Genomic DNA, 19132 nt, shown 5'->3' with positions numbered 1-19132 from the left:
CACTTTAAAATTATGATTTTTGAAAAAAAAATTTCAATTTTTCAAAAACCATTTGAAAGGTTGAGCGGTCTTTTCTATGTGAAAACATTTCTAGATGCTTTATTTGAGGCTGTGCAGCATTTTGAAAATTCGAAAAAATGTTTTCAAAATTTTCTGCAAAAAATTATTTTGCGAAAACTATCGAACCGATTTTAATGAAAATTGGTGTGTTGTTTTATTATACTCTATAAAGTTTATTTACCAAAATTCGAATGCCCTCGGAGCAATTAAAATATTTTTAAAAAATTATCCAAAAAACTTTTCCCTTTTTTCCTCAATTATTGCTATTTTGCAACATCGGTAATAAATCACAGTATATTGTGCAAAATTCAATTCTAAAACTTGTTTTCCTCTTTAATATTCTTTCAAAATGCATAGGTTACAGGACGTAAGTAAAAAACTCGGATAAAAAGACATTTTTTAAAATTTTTTAAACATATTTGCAATTTTGAAAATGTTCCGGACCTTGCCTCCCCCACGTACTCGTATTTGTTTCGGTTTGCGGTAGACAAGTTACGCTGAAATGAAATTATCAATTTTGGATTTTCTTTAACATAAAGTTAAAATTAGGTTATAGCTTAATTTGACTTCGCTGTTAAAACCGGTTCCTTTTTTTTGGTTATATCACTACATGAATGCGATATGTTTAATACAATAATAGTTCTACTTGCTGGAAGAATCGGGCCCTAGGCATTGTGAAAATTCGAATGTAGGGCTGACGTAGATAGGTTTTAATTAAAATAACGGCATGGCAACTTCGTATATGACCCAGGGATAATACAGACAAGCGAATTTCGTGATAACTCTACGATATCAGCTGTAATCAATATTTGGATGGTTAGTATTTGACAATATGGTTTATTAAAAGGGATGTGACTAACAGCACGAATCGTTAGTTGGACAAGACAATGCGTACCTCATTTATTTCTTTTTTTGTGGCTCATGTGCAATGATAAAGGGACTTCGTCGCGATAATACAAAGGCAGATAATTATCAGAAATCGTTATCTGCTTTCATTAGACAACTAATTGTAAATTATTGAGAATTAGGTCCTCACTTTTATGATAAAACATTTATAGCGCACTTTAATAATGTAATAAGTTCGTTTTATTGATTAGAGCCATTTCCGTCAGTTAAGTGAGCCTTTATTACTCCATTTTAAATGGTTTAGACACTTGTAAAAAGTGCATTAGTTCAATTGCGTCTGAAATCAAGTTATCCAGTAGGCATAGTTCGCAAAGTCCATAAATTGTTCTTTCAAAGGAACATTCCTTTGCATTTCAACAATTTTTCATATTCAGCTGACGTAGATTGACATCTCGAATGACTACCAAGTGTTTCCCCCAATTGCAACTCCTTGCATTGAATAAAAGATGAGTCTCACGTAAAAGGACGAAATTATATTCAGGATCTTTGCTTAATATCGGAAATTTATATTGTATTGACAGCATCCCCTTCTTTTAAATATTTTAGTACCTTATTCTAACTTCCCTTACCTTATTCCAATAGTTTTATCAGGGTTTCCAAAAGTGTTAATAATACATTATTGGGAACTCTAAAAGGAACCCTTACGTGACCAGATTTGTTAACATTCCCCCCTACCCTATTTACTTACTAAAGCTTGGAAGGATTTATCCAAGTAAATCTATCACTTTTAACTTACGGAATTCGGTTTTTATACTGCAGCAACGTTGATGGAAATGAAAACGAGTAGGAAACTTTTTACATAAAATTACTCCTTTGTCACCGGTCAGTGCAATTGGTAGACCTTGTACGTATCAGTTTCAAAATAGTTAGTTAGTTACGGCCTGTTCACAATCACAATTAAACTAGATTCAAATATTTGTTCTAGAAGCGACTAGATTCCAATGTAGCTGACATCCTGCCTCTGTGCCGCGCACTGAAGACACCCACTTGTCCCCTACTGTGTACCATATTCCAAACACGGCCCGCTTTGTTCTCATTAATTACATAACAATAAAATCTGTTATCAAGATAGCGATGGATAAACCGAATTTAATACATAATACGTGTGTAATCCGTGCAAATTCGTTCCTGTTCGGTTCATTAAATTGTAATTTAGACCCCGTTTCAACTATTCATTAGGATAGCAACGGATACAACATTTGAAAATCACATTTTAAACTACGGGGTGCCTGGAAATACCTTAGCCGTGTATTCTATTTCGAAAAATTTATGGAAATATAAGCAAAGCAATCCCTTTGGCTAGGGCTCATTACAAGTGAGCCCTCAAGAGCTGGAGTTATAAATCAGATAATTTTTAAAGATCTCAATATTAGTCAGGGGCGCTCCAGACTGGGTTAGAGGGGTTGTGGATAAATTTGCTCCAATTTTTTCATATGCAGACACTTTCAAAACTGATAAAATAATAATTTAGAAATAGTATCCTCCTAACGACTTACTTAACATCAAATCAAATGTTTTAGGACGCTACTGATTAAAATATAACAAAAAAATTTATATTTTTTTGCAGGAATTTTATTTATTTTCCATTACTTTTCCTGGGCTGTTTTGAGTCGGTAAAAAATGCCGTAGGCTAATTTGGAGGCAACTTATATAATAAAACATTTTTTTCATTTAGTTTTAAATCCCCGGGCATGGCCTACTTGAACATAAAAGGCATTCCAAAGAAATTGCTCGCAAAGACGTGTCGTTTACAGAGGAAGGTATGCCGTAAATGCTGCAAAACATGTGAGAGTGGGGGCGGAAGTTTGCCGAAACCTTCCAGGATTCCGTGGTGGGGCCGTATTTTGTTTATGTTAAAATTTTATTCATTCGCCGAGTTAATGCCAAGGAAATACATCGAAAGGAGATTAACTAATGTTTGGTTTAGCTGCCCAACATGAAAGGAATACAAAATGGGTTGAGTCGCAAATTTGTACATCAGGACAAACAGCCTCTGATGTATTATTCAGTGCAGGTCGGTGTTCACTGACTAAATAATCCGACTCAAAATATATTAAAAGCATAACCTTACAATATTAACACATAAATCATATTTAATTACATTTTTCCTCGGAATTTACTTCTTTTTCACTCGTGCTCTAGCCTGCCATACAAAGCAATATAAAGGCGCTATCTTTTATAACTTATAATACTTAACTTTCCGTGCCTGTTCTTGGCGACGTTTTGAAAATGAAAGCCTAGATATTTTTTGTAGACTTAGCAGATCGTAAGATGGGAAATACCCCGGATTTTTAGGGGTTAAATTGCAATTTAACTGCATTGCAAGATAGAGTCCCAGTAGCGGGATTGAATTTCGTTTAAAGTATAAAAGCAAACATCTGTTCTACTGAAGGATTTTCAGAATATTGGAATTGAACATTTACTTTATGTTAAAGTGGTGTACTGTGCACCGTAATAAAAAAGGAAAACGCTATAAGGCGGGCAGGAAATAAATTGAAATGGAAATGAAATGAACTGAATATTTCAGCGATGTTTTGAATATCTTTTGCATCTACATTTTAGGCTCCCTTTTGAAAGCAAACTTAACAATTAACTCTTTCTAAATTCTGCCAACTTTTCCATTTATTTTTTACGCTTCTAAGAAAGTTTGTATCAACTTCGTTTAATGAACAATCTGTAAGACAAAGTGCTAAGGAAAATCTCCGGCTAACCGTCAGCTTTAATATGTTTTGTCGTATAATCCCCAAGCATTAATAATATTTCAAACGCGTCAAAAATTGTCTCAAGTTGCGTTAAGCACGCGCTTTGATAAAACATTTTGACATAATATTACCCCTAGATGAAAACCGAAAAGGTCGCTTACTAAATTTCTTTAATATTCATCATACTCGAAACTGTGTTTAAAAGTTTTAGTCAGATCTAGAAATAGTTACCTAATTTTTGTTAACAACGTTAGTCAAAGATTAATTTTTAAACTATTTATCATTTTCACGTTGACTCATTTATAATATCATTCCAAGCACACAAAATGTGTCATTTACTTAATATGTTCCTTTAAAACTATTCACTTGATTATTGTGGAAATCAGAAAATTATAAAACAGTGAATAACTTGGCGAATAATTTAGTATAATAAAATTGAAGTTTTTCGTGTTTATTTTGATTAAAAAATGTAATAATATTTACCCATACGCACTGGAATTTAGCTAAATTAAGAATTAATTGAAAATAAATTACATCTTTTACTTTAAAAACTGTTTATTGCTGTAAAATAACTAAACCCATCGAAGTAAACAGGTCTCATTTGAAAACGAGTTTTTTCTACTTATGGGTGGACAAAAAACTAGAAATTATACAGGGTGTCGCCTTTTATAGGTATACAAATTATTAGTATAATAAGTATGAAACAAATGAAGCCCAAATATTTTTACTACGTTTTTTTAAGAGCCAATTTTAAAGAATTGTATTTTTCCCATTTTTTCCATTATTAAAAATTAATTACTGCGAATCGTTCCTGTTAATTTGCTCTTTTTTCGACGTAAATTTAGAAAAAAAATTCATTTAATATACATTAGTAAAATTATGGAGTGAAATAAATAAATGAAGACATACTAGGAATTGTTTTTAAATTTTATTTTCCTACAAATTTAAAAGTAAGTAGATCTTTATAAAAAAGTTATTAGAACGCGCATAAAAAAATCGCTAATATAATTTTTATGTTTTGATTCTGGAAAATCGTAGCAACCTTATGGCTTATACCATTTTGCGGAAGTTACAGTTTCCAAAATTGCAGGCTCTGTTTACTAAACAATATTTGAGCTTCATTTGTTTTTTATTTCGGAAGAAACACAGGGATAGCTAAATAACGTTTATTAAACACCTGGAACTGTATATCTATGATAGAAATATGATTATTTTTAGATCATTTAAAATATGCCCGTCAATAAAATACATATATTTGTCTAACCTAACCTATTACTTAACGGTTTACTTAAATAATATTAAATTATAACTTTGGTTGTTGTCTTGATTACATAAAATTTACACCAGTTTAGGATTATCGGTGTATAAAATGGGATCAGGGCTAAAGCACTCTTAAGTATAAATATATTATAGTACATTAATCAGTTAATATATTAAAACTTTATTTTTTCAGTTGAATATCATACATTTGATTTATGCAATTATCTATATAATTTACACTATTTGTCGCGAAAAAACACCCTGTATAGAGAATGAACTAAAATATTCAAAGACAAAAGTATAAGGGGTGTCCTCCTCAATAAATCGATTTAGATCAAGTGACCTTAGTACAATTTTGTTTACTTTTAAAATGGTTTTCTTCAGATATCTCCGTCGCCTTTAGACATTTAAATGAAATTTGACATGGAGGGAGGAGTTTTTTAGAGTGACCGAATGGGCTAATTTTTTTTTCATCTAAAGTGTATAGAGGGCTCAGAGCCTTTTGTTTTTGTCATATTTTTTTGATCGGTAGAAGTATTGTGTAAATTAATGAAGCCTCAATTTATTTACTGTAAAAAATTATACTTGTCGTAAAAGCTAAAATGCACCAGAGAAAAATTTCGATTTTTAACTACAGTTCTCAGTTTAACGGACAACCGAGTATGTACTTGGGAAACCAATTAAACTTCACTCTTTGATAAATCTGCAGCTGAATTAAATTTGTTGTGCGATTTAGACCAACCTTTTTTAAAAGAACAAAATTGCGCTGTACACGTAATGTTATTGCCCTTCAGATGAATTTGTACCGTTTTAAAAGGCAGATAGTTCAAGGGAAACGCATCGCGTGAAACGAATCAAGTCGAAAGGACCGGCATTAGTTGGGCAGTAATCGTGGAGGGAAAATAACGATTACTGTTGCATAAAGCTTTGTGAATTAAAGGTAATCCCTTTGTTGTGAACGGGCTGCAGGCTCACGGATGGATACTCTGTATCTTCAAAGGTATAGTAACCTACATGGCCAAAATATCGATCGAAGTTGGGCGTGGTTTAAAGATTGCGATTTGGCCTAAATATTATGATCAATCACACATAGACGGGCCGGTGACACCGCAGGTCGGTGAAGGGTGTCGCTTGCAGTTAATTTGAGCAACCACCGAAGAAGTTTTGATAGTCGCGCCTCCTAAGCGTTTCTGTTGACAACCGGTTTTGGCGCTGATGTGGAATAATGCTGTAGCGAAACTATGGGTGGGCGTGGAGCTAAATGCACGGTGTAACATACCAGTCGTGCGAAGCGGGTCTCTTACCAGGACAGTAAAGTGCCGGATCCATAACAAATCGGAATCGGTGGTTTAATTGGGGGGATGACGGTTAAACCATACTCTCTTTTCATTTTTTCACTTGCATTGCGGATGCTGGGCGAGCGCGGCCGGGTTTTTAACACATGGAAACTTAGTCACTTAAACATGGTTATTTAAATTTCGTGTCGCGGTGTTTTTCTTACAACCTCACCCCGTTATTCATCGCCGGCTAACAAACTCTAAGCTGGATATGCCGGCGTCTGGATGTCTATTGTGGAACGCCATCCAGCGTGCGTTGTATCAACTAACCGCCAAAATCCGTTTTCCACAGGATTCGGGATTCCACTGCACTGCAGTGAATAAAGTTTTGTTTTTCTCCCGGTCTCTAAACGCTAGCCGTCATTACCCTTTCCAGGACGTTTCCAGCGGGCACACTGAACGTTTCCGCTCCAACCCGACGCCTGCCCCGGTCCACCAACAGCGCACCGAGTATAATTACAATCACCACGACAAACACTTCTTAAAATATGTTTTTCTAGAAATTTCGATGTAGACATCGCAATACTACCCTCAAAGAAGACTTAAAAGCTAACAGATACGTAATTCTTTAATAAAGTGTGCAACAAGAAACAATTCAATTCAATTCGTTATTATCCCACTTCTGATTTGTATGCATCCATATTATTTGTACTTACGTACATGTCGCTAACGCTGCGCCAGAAATATAAAAGGCCGCATAACGTACAATTCAAATAATTAGAAACATTTGTAAATAAGAAAATCGGCAATTAGTGTTGGAAGAAATATAACCTTTATACACAAATTCGCTACAAATCGTATGTACATATCAAGTAGGTCAATGACTCTAGTTATAATTTGTAATATTTTCACGAATCGTAATTAGTGTTTCGATTTATAGATGTTTTCTAAGAGGCAACTTTTATTCCTAATGTACCGATGTTATTTTACACCCTTTCGAATAGCCTATTTAAATTTTTAATTTTTTTAATGTATATGCAAGAAAAAGTATAATTCGTCAGTGAAAAAGTGCAAATTGACCCTTTTTAGATATTACACTGAGAAAAATATTTAATTGGAATAAAATTTATTGGCCATAACATAATTTTGTTGTTGTCGGGCTAAGTTATGTGGGGAATATCAAATTAAAATTTAAACATATATCGCTATGAGGAAAACTTTATTTTGAAAAATGAATAAAACACCTATCTATTAGTTGGTTAATTATGTAATTTTTTTGCAAATGTATGAGCAACTCACTTCGCCAATTTCGTACGAAATTTTTTCATCGCAAAAGTTCTCCATTTTGGTCCAGAAATCATCCCTTAAAAACGGTCTCGTTCTTCATTATTAAAATTACTGAAGCTAAAGAAAATGAAGGATTTATATCTAGTCTTATATCGATGTTACTGTCTATATAACACTTTTCACGCTCTGCATGCACAGTAATGGTTGATGATGTTCTACTCAACATGCTTCGTTGACTGTTCGCGTTTCCGGACATGTTTAATGTTAAATATTTTTTCTTCCTATAAATGTATTTGTACAACTCTTTGATAGGCACTAGCATCCTATTCTCCAAAAAATGTTTCGATTTTTATTAATTAGGTATATTAATTAATAATTATTTAATTTTGGGAACGATGAAATTTTCACTGTTAATCAATTCGTAAATGGCTCGTACACCCCGTATATCTATTTGCAAGTATTATTTTCACTGTCACTGCCGTTCTATTAAAACTTCTCACTTGTAATTTAACTTGATAAAATAAATTTTCACCACATTTGCAGTCTACTTAAAAAACTCGTTTAACTTTTGAATTATAAACACGAATTTTAAAGAGAAGAGCTTGTTTCCCTCATGCAAATTCTATAAAAAATGTAATGTAATAATCACTTAACATTTTGAGCCTTTAACAAGATTAAGCATGTTTTTGGGGGCATTATTTACACAAACCAACGATGGATGTTCTAAAAATTGGCGCGTGGACCGAAATATATATTTTCTCCTCTTCTACTTTGTTGCCTTTATTTAATTGGATATTTACCAAATTGAAAATATTGACACAAATATCGGTGTTCAAAAAGTGTGAAATTATTTTTCGTTTACTTTTCATCCCAGCCCCTGTTCAAAAGGAAAATCATCAGAGGACAATTCCGATCAAACGGATTCAGTCAAGTGAAAAAAAGACCGCTATGGTCGAGACTGTCCTTTTGGAATATTTCAAATCAACTTAAATCCACAATAAGGGAAACGTACTCGTGCCAATCAACAAGAATTGGAGTTTGTCTGCTGTGACGAGCAATATTAAACCGAACGGCTTTGGAAAAATATTGCTGATAAATCCCCAATAAATTTTCTACGCGCGTAAGTCCCAAAAAAGCGACAGTAAAGGTGTTAGGGAACAGTTATTTATAGATAAAGATCCGAGTGAGGATCCAAAATCTGATTTACGTTTCTCGTTGATAAGAATTTAAATAAATTAAACTAAAAAGAGAGGTTAATCTCTAATTTATTTATAATATCCGTAACGTAAGTTTATTTCAAATAAACTTTTTCATTTAAATGAAACTGGATAATGAACCAAGTAATAATGATGAAGTTTAATTATAATTCAATATTACAGATTTAAGAGAGATTTAAAAGTTATTTATTTGTTAGAGTATGTTTAGTTCGATGCCAGGGAAATCGCTTTGTAAATAAATTTTATTTTTATATTTGAACTAGTCATAATGACCCGGTATTCGCGGAAAAAGGATAAATATTAAGCTAGCTATATTTGTTTTATATGACGATTAACACAAGCATCAGAAAACAGACTTAAATAATTATGATTGCAATTAGAGCGGCATCGTTCTTGTTTGCGTACGAAAGTTAATGATCCTATAAAAATGGTTTAATTCTTTCGCTAGCGAAACGTTGAATTTTTCCAATAATAAACCTTTTATCATAACTGTTCATATGCGTCAATATTCTTTCATCATTTTCGAATACCATACATATAGCAGAAATATAAAAATACTTTGATATTTGTTGCATAGTAAATTCTGTTTGAATTTTCTTCGAAACAAAGTATGTAAATACTGATTTTTAAAGAAAAATTTCGTAAAATTTCAGTGTCTACAACTAGCAGCGTGTTTCCCGGTGATTAAACATGTCGAAGATTAATTCTCGAAGTCCATAGCCATGTTTTATTTTTAGTAGATCCGTCACAAAGTGTGTAAAGTTAAGGCAAAGCGGATGTTTTTCTATGATCATCAATAATACACACCATGTACAAAGTAAATAAATTCGAACTAAATATGCTTTTCATTTTCCATTAGAAGAATAAGTAATATAGTGCTGTTAATATGAAATATAAAAACTTACCTCCTTTTAGAATCTCCATCTATCTATATTTTATATTTTGCAAGTTATAATAATAAACAATATAAATTTTGTATTATTATGGCTAAAATTGGCTGCTGTGGGGTAGACTAACAAATAAAGCTTTTAAGATTTATTCCTCTCCTAGTCCTAGTAGTGTGGTATTTTCGAATAATTTTTAAAAAAAACGTATAAATAATACAAAATATCCCCTCCTCAAAACATAGTTTAAAATCATCTGCTTACCAGCACATGAAAGTAATTTAATTTTAACTTTATTTTAATGACACTCGTGAATTAAATTGCTATCATTATAATATTTTCGAATTTTGAATTCTACCGTTCGTTCTTATAAGTTGCCGCATTCGAAAAATTAGCACGTTTGCCTTTTTACTTCAAAGCGTATTGTCCTTCGGAAAGAAAATTTCATGGTTCACGTTTGTGTGACGTATGCCAATTACATTAAGGTGACTAAGTTTTACTTTAAGTTTGATCCGAATCGACTGTTGAAAGCAGTGTAGTTTCGCATGCAAACAGCTTTACAAACAATAAAACAACGGAGCAGTGCTTTCGATTTATTAAAAGGATATCAGTACAACACAAATACTAAAACACACGTATTATTAGCACATTGTTAGTGAAATTAATAGAACATCTATAAAAGCCGCGCAAGCCTTACCACGTTTGAAGCAAAGTGCACATGTTTAAATTAATGATTAAGCACCACATTCATTTATTAAACATCCCGAAAATTCGATTTGAGCACTGGTAATACTTTACGGCATTTACGACACGTTTTTTTTTAAGTTCCAATTAAATACGTGTTCTACAATCGTTCGACAGTAACGAAGAGAGCCACAATTTGACCTGTTAATTCAGCATAGGCATACGACCAAAATATATTGGAAGGGTCCAACATGTTCCGAACAGGGTGTTCTGCTGGTTTTGTATGAATTTATTATTAAACGTGCGATATAGATCTTACGCGTTGCGCTCCGAAAAAGTTGGTTGCATAAATAGATGCCACGACGATACGTTTATTGCCTCAGCCGCAACACCGTTTTAATTGACCCCTTTGGATATTTTTTTATGGTTTGGTTATGGATTTTTTTTGTTTTAGACTACTACTGCTTTGAGTAAATTGTAGGTGTAAATAAATCAATCAGCTGAGTTTAAAGTTTTAATGCGTTAAGTAAAAAATAAATACAATCTTAGTATATTATATACATGGATAAAAAAATTGAGTATATTAGCCCTTATCAATAAAAAGAGAGAAAAATAATACTGAAAAATTATAAATCTATCACATGGGAAAGAATACATTATATATACATCAGCACAAATAAATGCTCTTCGTATTATTGCTGCCTACACGTACAAAATTGTTTACAAATATATAATGAACGATACAAACACTTATACTAATATTATCAAATCTTATTATTACAAATTAAGATGTAGTGCTTGGAATAGGAACTTTAGCTAAATATTTAGTCGATCAGGGCAATTAAGTTATAAAATTCCCTTTAAACATTAATATAATTATAGTTTTTAAACTGTTTCTAATGAAACTTGTACAAATTTATTTTAAAAACAGCTTGGACCCATGCATTTACATTGTTCCCAGTCCTAGCCTACACGTTTTTGAATATGTAAATGATATGTTTAATCTCATATGATAATTAATATATTCACAATCATTAACCAGAAACTGACAAAGTACAAATTGTTCCATTTTTCATATATACCGATTTCGTGTGTAGAAGAATCCATTAAAACACCTAAATATATTAAATGCAATACTGTAGAAATTGAAAATACGAGTAAGCTTATTCTGCATGTTATACTGCTTCTTTTATACTTATGTGTGCAGTTTTCTTTACACGGGTATACCCTTATACAGCAGTCGAAAACTTGTGCAAGGTGATCCCTTACGGCAAGCTGAAGATAGGAAAAAATACCGATTGTTATCAGTATCACCGAGACTTTAATCTCGAAACCATGTAAAAATGAAGACATGAAAAAGGTCGCTAAAATCCCGTAGAATTTTCCCAAAGGTAACCAAGACTTGTAAATATCTGCAAATTAACAGAAATTATTTTGAAAAATTTAAATATTTGCTTGTCTCTTTCTAAATCAAATTTTACCTGAAAGGATCGTAAAATTTGGACATTACAGTTGTAGTGGTTTAATTTTCTGCTTAATTTTTTGTGGGTATTTCTGAACTAGTTTGATATTAGGTACTTACATCTTTTTAAGAATTCGTGCATAGGCCTATTCCAATTGGTAACGACAGTTGCCAGTGCATTCGGCACTTCAATTCTGAAGGGGTCAGTTATGAAAAATCGCCATTCATTCTTTTCGTACCAAATTTTATAATTTTTATAACCAGCGGCTAGCATAGAAGCTTCAGATAAATAACATATAAAGTAATGACTTGTCCTGAACGATAACGCTTCCTTATATCCGATTAGCCATCTGAAAAAGATTATTCAACATCCTAAAAACAGTTTTGAAATAAAATTCACCTGTTTGAGTCGTCAGTGATAAAATAACTTGTCCAGCAATTCGAAACCATCAAAAAAAATACGGATATAACCAAAGCCCTCAGTACCCCATATATCCACCATTTATTCTAAAATAAATTCCGTTAAAGGAAGGAGAATCGCAATTAAATTATGTTACCTTTCTAGTGGGGTGGTGGTACATAACATTATAGTCTTGAAATGATATCCAAGGTCCAAACATAATGTTGGCGCCACAAAAAATATAACCAAAGTATCGGGAAAATTTCGGGAAGCTTGTTACGCCTTTATCCATGTCGTCAACCAGTGAAATCAGTTTCATAGTAAATACCATGACAATTCCGCGTATTTCGAGCCATGTTGAAGGTTCCAGCAAATAATATTCACTGTAACATTTAGGAGATGTTAAATTTGTGGTAGTTTAGTTTAAAAGGTAGTCAAACCTACCATAAAACCAGTGTAGTAATCAAAATGTATTTAATTATATTTGAATTGCCTAAGTATCGAACCTTGTTAATATCTTGTTTTTGTACGGGATCATATTTGTTTTGTATCGCACGTCCCAAATGTAAAAGAAAGTATGACTGTGTGAAGAATATAAATATTAAAAGTTTTCCTTTTGTCGATTCAAGACTGCTGATTAAAAGTAAACCACTGAACCCTGATAAAATGTGGAATACTGTTTGGGGCACTCTACCTGTAGGAATTTAAAAATATAAATATATACCCAAGATATTACTCACAAACTACCTGTTGATACTATGACACTAAAACATAAATTAACCAAAATCACTTTGTATACTATATAAAATATACTTAATCCGGAAGGAACAACACAATTTACCCATACGTCAAAAAATGTTTCTTGGTAAAATTCGTTACTTGCATAAACATAATCAAGAGACCTAAAATAAAATATATGTTATGGAAAGTAAGAATTTTACATCTCGAAATCGTTTACTCTTCAGTATCGAAAGTGTCAGGTACTGAAGGCATATTTATACTGAATTATTGTTGCAAACATTACAAATACATTAAATATATTTAAATAACAAACTATTTTTAAACTACAATCTTTAGGTTAGGCTGTTGCATAGCAACCAACCGGGCACCTCCCGGATGCCCGGGCTTCCGAGATGGAATTAAATTAAAAGAGGGCATTCAGAAACCTGCATTGTACGTTATGTTTGTTGATTTGTCCCCACAGTGTGTCTGGTTTTTCGTGTTAACACCTCCTGTATAAAAACAAATAGGCTGACAGAATCAAGTAAAACTATTTTTTATGGGTAGGACCTTAAAGGGTAATCATTGGGTAACTATTGGTTTCTCAATTGTCATTGCCACGGCCTGCTAGGTTTACTATTGGAGCATTTTTCAGGAAAACGTGTTGGAATTTTTTTTATTCAAAAAATAGCATTTAGGGTTATTCTACGTTCCTCAATACTGTTATATACCAAATTTGAAGAATATCTATTATTTTTTTACACTCCGAAAAACCAGACACGTATATAAAAATTAGTCTTCTCTACGAACGCATACCAGGGAAGGGCCAGGGACCTGGGAGAGACCAAGCCCCCAATTTTCGTTTCAGTTTACAAAGAGTTTGTATACGCCATTGGAACTTTTTAATGGGGTTATTTCTTTCAACTGTAAAGAAAATGGAAATGTTTTAAAAATTTGTATATTCTTAATACTTTTTGTGAAACAATTCATGTAAATCCGTGACTTTTTTCTTATTTCAATTTGATTTTTTTTATGCGCATGCGAAATAATAGGAAAATCGCTAAATTCAATTGTTAATGATTTTGTCCATCGATTTTTTTAGGTAGCACTCGATTAATCCAACCAGCTTGTCAGATTGACGATTTCTCACAAATTAGACGATTTTTCGTTTGCAAAACATACTAATTTATATATTTAAAATAGCAATTAAAACCAGATTATTTGAATTTTTTATAATTAGGAACTTAATTAACATTTTAAGAGTTTGACCAGGTTTGCTAAAATAACTTTTTTAATTTATAAATCTTATAATACCAATATCTCAAATTTCTAATGAGTTTTGTGCTATTTATAATATTTAAATAGATATTATTTTTTAACAGATTTTAGCTATTTACTGTGCATTGTTTATGTCTGTAATGTCTGTATTGTCTGTCAGTTAAATGCAGTTAAAAAATTGGAAAACCCCCCCTTGTTAAATAAGTAATTTTTTTCAATAAATATTTTAAGTTTGAATTGTCTTCATTGAATTGAATTAATTATATACTAATAGTTATATGGTGTATCATTTTAATAAGGAAAATTGTACTTAAAGCTAGTGCGTTTGTTGAACAAAACGCATTAAAATTCATCTTACTCCATATTTCTCTATTTAGATCTTACTCTTTTCTGAACATCAAACGTAGAAGCATACTTATTTATTACAGATTTCGATTCAGTTCGGTTTGAAGTTTGAACTCACTGTTGTATTATGTATCCTAACCTATAAATAATGAAAGTTTTGTAAATATATATATTTTTTTTATACAAAGTGCAATAATGAACTCAAATTATTCTGTACCGCTTATTCCCCAAAATTTAAATAAACACGAAACTATTATCCAGATAGCAGAAGTATTAAACCACTTGACAAATGTAACTGAGAGTATATTTGGTATAGTAGAAAAAAGGTTAGATAGCAACAAAAATAAATTGACAGACATATCACAACGAGTGGATGCAGTGAATAAAAAAATAAATAAACTTAAAGGTGCAAAAAAGGCCACACAGGTATTTTCAAGCAGTAGATATCCTGCAGGTGAAACCTATAGGGAATATGTATCTACATTCAGTGATGCTCCGCCTTTAGAACTAAAACGACACAAAGTGAAATCCAAAAATTTGCCTTCCTCATACGAACCGCTAGATAAACTACAGTTTTATCACGTTAATGTATCGTCTGATAATAAACAAGAAAAATTAGAAGGCTTGGGTGATATACCGCAAGACGTTCATTGTGTTAACAATTTGTTATTGTATAATTCTGGGAAAAATTTATATAGGAATTTCGTTATAGCGGATGCTTTAAAGGGGCCCAGGAATGTAAGAGAAGAGGATGAAAACGATATATCCGATATAGGTCCAGCACCACATTCCATTAGTGAGAGGTCGACTTTAACCAAATCCACCACACAAAATTATTTCTATACGCCACAGATAGGAGAAGTGCCCGCTTTAGACGTACCACTTGATCTACCAGATTTACCAGGTATAGCCGACGACTTACATTACGATAGTGAAGTTGGCCCTGGAATTGCACCATCTGCTGTTGTTACACCAAATATAATAGAAAATGTTGACTTACCGGTGATAGAGCAAAGTGAACCCGACGTGAAAGAAGCTGACCATCCAAACATAAGTTTACCCCCTCCTCTACCACCCGTTACTGAACTTCCAAAGCCTCCACCAGCAGAACAGAATCACATACCACCTGTCCCAGAAGAAATTAAAGAAGACTTACCAAAACCACCGGAAGTGAAACAAGAAGCACCAACACAGCTGCTGCCAAAAATTGATATTCCACCTCCGAACGATGTTAGGTCTAGTCTTATGGAAGCTATAAGGAAGGCAGGCGGTTCAAAGAAGGCAAAACTGCGTTCTGTTAAAGAACCTCCTAAAGAAGTTAGTAAGCCTCCGGTAAGAATATTTTTTTTACTGTTAATGGTATAATCGGTTTATAAAATATGTACTTTAGGGTGGAGATTTAATGGCAGACCTTCATTTAAAATTATCTATGAGAAGAAAAGGTATTTCTGGGGCGAAGAAGCAAGAAAATTCCGTAGATCCAGATTCAACATTGGGAAAAATATCTGCTATGATTCCACCCCCCGAACCAAAAACCGATATTGATTCTAACTCTAATGATGAAGACTGGGAATAGAAAAGTGTTATATACTCAAAATATATATTTTATATTATTAATTGTTAAATAATTTTTACAATAAATATTAATTGCTGTTTAATGAAAAATGTGTTTATTTATTCCCCTCCAAAAAGAACTGCTATATGCTAAAGTAGAAATATGTTATTGATGTAATTTTTCCTGTATTATTAGTCATCACTGATATATTCAGATTTTAAAAATGTACTGCATTTTAAGGTGTTGTTATCATATCTACTTAGCAACTTATGGAATTGTGTGTATATTTTACTATGAAAGTAAAACTACAATTTCACTGACTAAAAAAAATTGTTAATTTCTTATTACTCTTTATGAAAAAAAACAAAATGTTTTGATCAAGGCTGAAACGTAATACTGAAGGTTCCTAAATTAAACACCGTTGAGGTCATCACAAAAACAAAAAAAAAAGTATTTGGTTAAAATTACTTTTATTGTGTATACTTGAAATAAATATTTTTACATGTAAAAGAAAAATAGTTAATATTTTAAAACATTTCTATTCTATAAATAAACAGACATACAGAAAAACAATTGCACAATGTAAAATAAAACTAGAATTTTAATACACTCTGAGGCACTTTTTTTATAAAATGTCATTTATAATGCATTTCAGATTAAGTAAAATTTAATGTTTGCAATTTAAAATGATTTTTTCTCATTTTAAAATAAAAGCATTCTTTGGAGCCAATAGGCAACCAATATAAAAGCCCGTATAATATAAAGACTTTTTTTTTAATATACTTGATACCATATATTTTTAAACAACAAATGTGAAAGTAAAATATTAAAATTATTCATCATTTCGATTTAAAACGCTGTATTTGTTTCCTGGGTGTAGGCTGCCTTTGTCTTGCTAAAAATGACTGACCTTGACCTGCACTCAGTGCAGCTAATCTTTCATCGATTGCTTCACGCTGACAAGTTAAACCTAATTTATAAAAAGCTGTGGTTAGGAGCCGTTCTTCTAATTCTTTCATAGTCGATTGTCTTAAAGATATATCAATTCCTCCATTGGCTTTAGATTCAAATTGCTGTGCCACTTCTCTAGCCTTTTCTAAATTTCTGTTGTATTTTGTTTGTGCAATTTGCAATTCGTTTTCTTTCGTACTGAGCGCTTCTTGTAAGGTCGTTATTTTCTGTTTATATTCCTTTACAACAGAGCTGTTAGAAGTAGCCTGATTATCACCTTGTGCTTGATTTTTAATTTCTTCCAGCTGTGCTTCCAACTTTACAATTGTTTGATGGAAAGTTCGATTTTTTTGTTGCAATTTTTCAATACGATTTAAGGAACTATCTAATTGTGCCTGTTTCGCTTCTAACTCTTGACGAGAACTTCTCAGTGACTTATTTTCCTTCTCTAGGAATCGTAATCTTTCTTTCATTTCTGTAGGAGTCAATTCTTGCGACATCGCTGTGCTGGTTTCATTTTTCGGACCTAGTTTTAATTCTTCGTTTTCTTCTCTCAACGAATCTCTCTCGACGATTAAACGTTCTTTTTCTCCTTGCAGCGCTACAACCCTTGCTTCCAATTTTTCTAAATTAAATTGAGCCTTATCGGCCTTTTGACCCTCTTCGTCTAATTTCTGTTGAAGTTCTGCTATTTGATTTTTATATGTATCACATTGTGCTTTCCAACTATGATTTTTTGACAATTCTTCCTCCAACTCTAAATTCTTTTGTAAATATTCCATATTTTTCTCCTCTAATTTTTGCAAGCTTCTTTTTATGTCTTGATAATTTTCTAATCGTTTTTTGTATGAAGCCAAAGCTAGTTCCAAATCCACAACTTTACCTGCGGATTCACTCAATGCATCTACTTCATCCTTTAATCTTGAGGAATCATTAGCAGCTATCTGTAATTCAGCAATTTTTTCTTGATATGTCAACATTTGCTTTTCTTGTTCCATTAGTTTCGCTTTAAAATCATCTCTCATTACTTCAGCTTTAAATAACTCTTCTTTTAACAGGTCGAGTTGTCTTCTGGCATTTTCTGGTGGATTGCGTGCTTCTTTTTCTAAGAAATCCTGATTTTGTGCTTGTAATGCTTGTTTTTCTTCAATTAGTACTTGAATTTGTTGCTCCAAATTCTGTACTTGTTGTGTTAGAGTTTCTTTGGCTTTATTTGCTGCTTCTAAATCACCAACCAGCTTAACCACTCTTGTATCACTGTCCCATATGAGGAGACTTAAGCTTGATCTACCAGGTCCTCCTGTCACCTCTTCCAATTGTTGAATCGCTTGCATTATATTCTGCTGTACTGATTCTTCCATTTCCATTATCATCGTAATATATTCTTGTTTTCTGTCACAGTTTATTGCACAACCTAAAAAAAAATATATTAATATTTATATAATCAACATGTGATCTTCATTTTACATACCTAATATTAAACGCAGAAGTTTTGCAAGTTGAACAGGATCGCTGTTTTCACCAATTTTATTGACATCGGGACGCCCTATTTCTAAAATTTGCTGTGAGAGCACATCCTGATAATATTCTACGACTGCCTCTACAATTTTTTTAAGATTGCTAACCCTTAGTCGCCAATTTGACCCAACATCTCTTTTAATTTTTGTCTCGAGTTTAGCAAAATGTTCTGGTGCAATTTGAATAAGGGCATCCAACATCCCAACACCATCACCAATTTCAGATATATTTCTGGTATTGTTAGGAATAATTTTTTGCAGCCATTTTGCAAGGCTCGCACACATTTCTTCACTGGGATCCATTCCTTTTTCTTAATTTATTCAACTGGTAAACTAATTAAACTTTCATTTATTTTAATGATGCATTTACTTATCTGTGGATATTATGACAACTCAATTACAGTGACGTTTATTTGACAGCTGTGTTCTTGACATAAAAACAAACTGCTTGGAATATTAGACATGTTTTCGTTATGTGCCTATTATACCAGCCGGTAATGGCAATGTGTATTTTGTCTATGTATACCATGTTTATTATATATAAGATAAAATAGAACTTTCGAGGTATTAAAATATATAATGTATTTAAATTTATTTCAGATTTTTAAATACACCTGAGGAAATGTC

General features: G+C 32.3%; 4 protein-coding genes across 4 annotated transcripts in view; 1 reads left to right on the top strand and 3 right to left on the bottom strand.

The window, feature by feature from the left end:
* Positions 1-10458, bottom strand: part of LOC108907478 (muscle calcium channel subunit alpha-1-like) — a 68643-nt gene extending 58185 nt beyond the window's left edge. The window contains 1 exon segment of the mRNA XM_023454842.1: positions 10291-10458. The gene's annotated coding sequence lies outside the window, so the exon portion shown is untranslated.
* Positions 10459-10843: 385 nt separating this feature from the next.
* On the bottom strand, positions 10844-13192 carry LOC108907390 (protein-serine O-palmitoleoyltransferase porcupine). The gene is made up of 7 exons (XM_018711053.1): positions 13098-13192; positions 12887-13041; positions 12584-12833; positions 12297-12522; positions 12140-12246; positions 11860-12089; positions 10844-11689 (listed from the first exon to the last, which is right to left on the bottom strand). Exons 1-7 carry the CDS (start codon positions 13130-13132, stop codon positions 11283-11285), a joined length of 1410 nt encoding a protein of 469 aa, XP_018566569.1. The 5' UTR covers positions 13133-13192; the 3' UTR covers positions 10844-11282.
* A 1396-nt stretch (positions 13193-14588) lies between these two features.
* LOC108907374 (WASH complex subunit 1) lies at positions 14589-16141 on the top strand. Its single transcript, XM_018711029.1, has 2 exons — positions 14589-15814; positions 15873-16141. Exons 1-2 carry the CDS (start codon positions 14678-14680, stop codon positions 16056-16058), a joined length of 1323 nt encoding a protein of 440 aa, XP_018566545.1. The 5' UTR covers positions 14589-14677; the 3' UTR covers positions 16059-16141.
* A 377-nt stretch (positions 16142-16518) lies between these two features.
* Positions 16519-18907, bottom strand: LOC108907348 (protein hook). The gene is made up of 2 exons (XM_018710991.1): positions 18460-18907; positions 16519-18402 (listed from the first exon to the last, which is right to left on the bottom strand). Exons 1-2 carry the CDS (start codon positions 18806-18808, stop codon positions 16877-16879), a joined length of 1875 nt encoding a protein of 624 aa, XP_018566507.1. The 5' UTR covers positions 18809-18907; the 3' UTR covers positions 16519-16876.
* Positions 18908-19132: the final 225 nt, after the last annotated feature.

The sequence above is a fragment of the Anoplophora glabripennis genome, unplaced genomic scaffold, assembly GCF_000390285.2.
Source record: "Anoplophora glabripennis isolate ALB-LARVAE unplaced genomic scaffold, Agla_2.0 scaffold5, whole genome shotgun sequence".
NCBI classification, from domain to species: domain Eukaryota; kingdom Metazoa; phylum Arthropoda; class Insecta; order Coleoptera; family Cerambycidae; genus Anoplophora; species Anoplophora glabripennis.
This window is presented reverse-complemented; position numbering and strand designations above follow the sequence as displayed.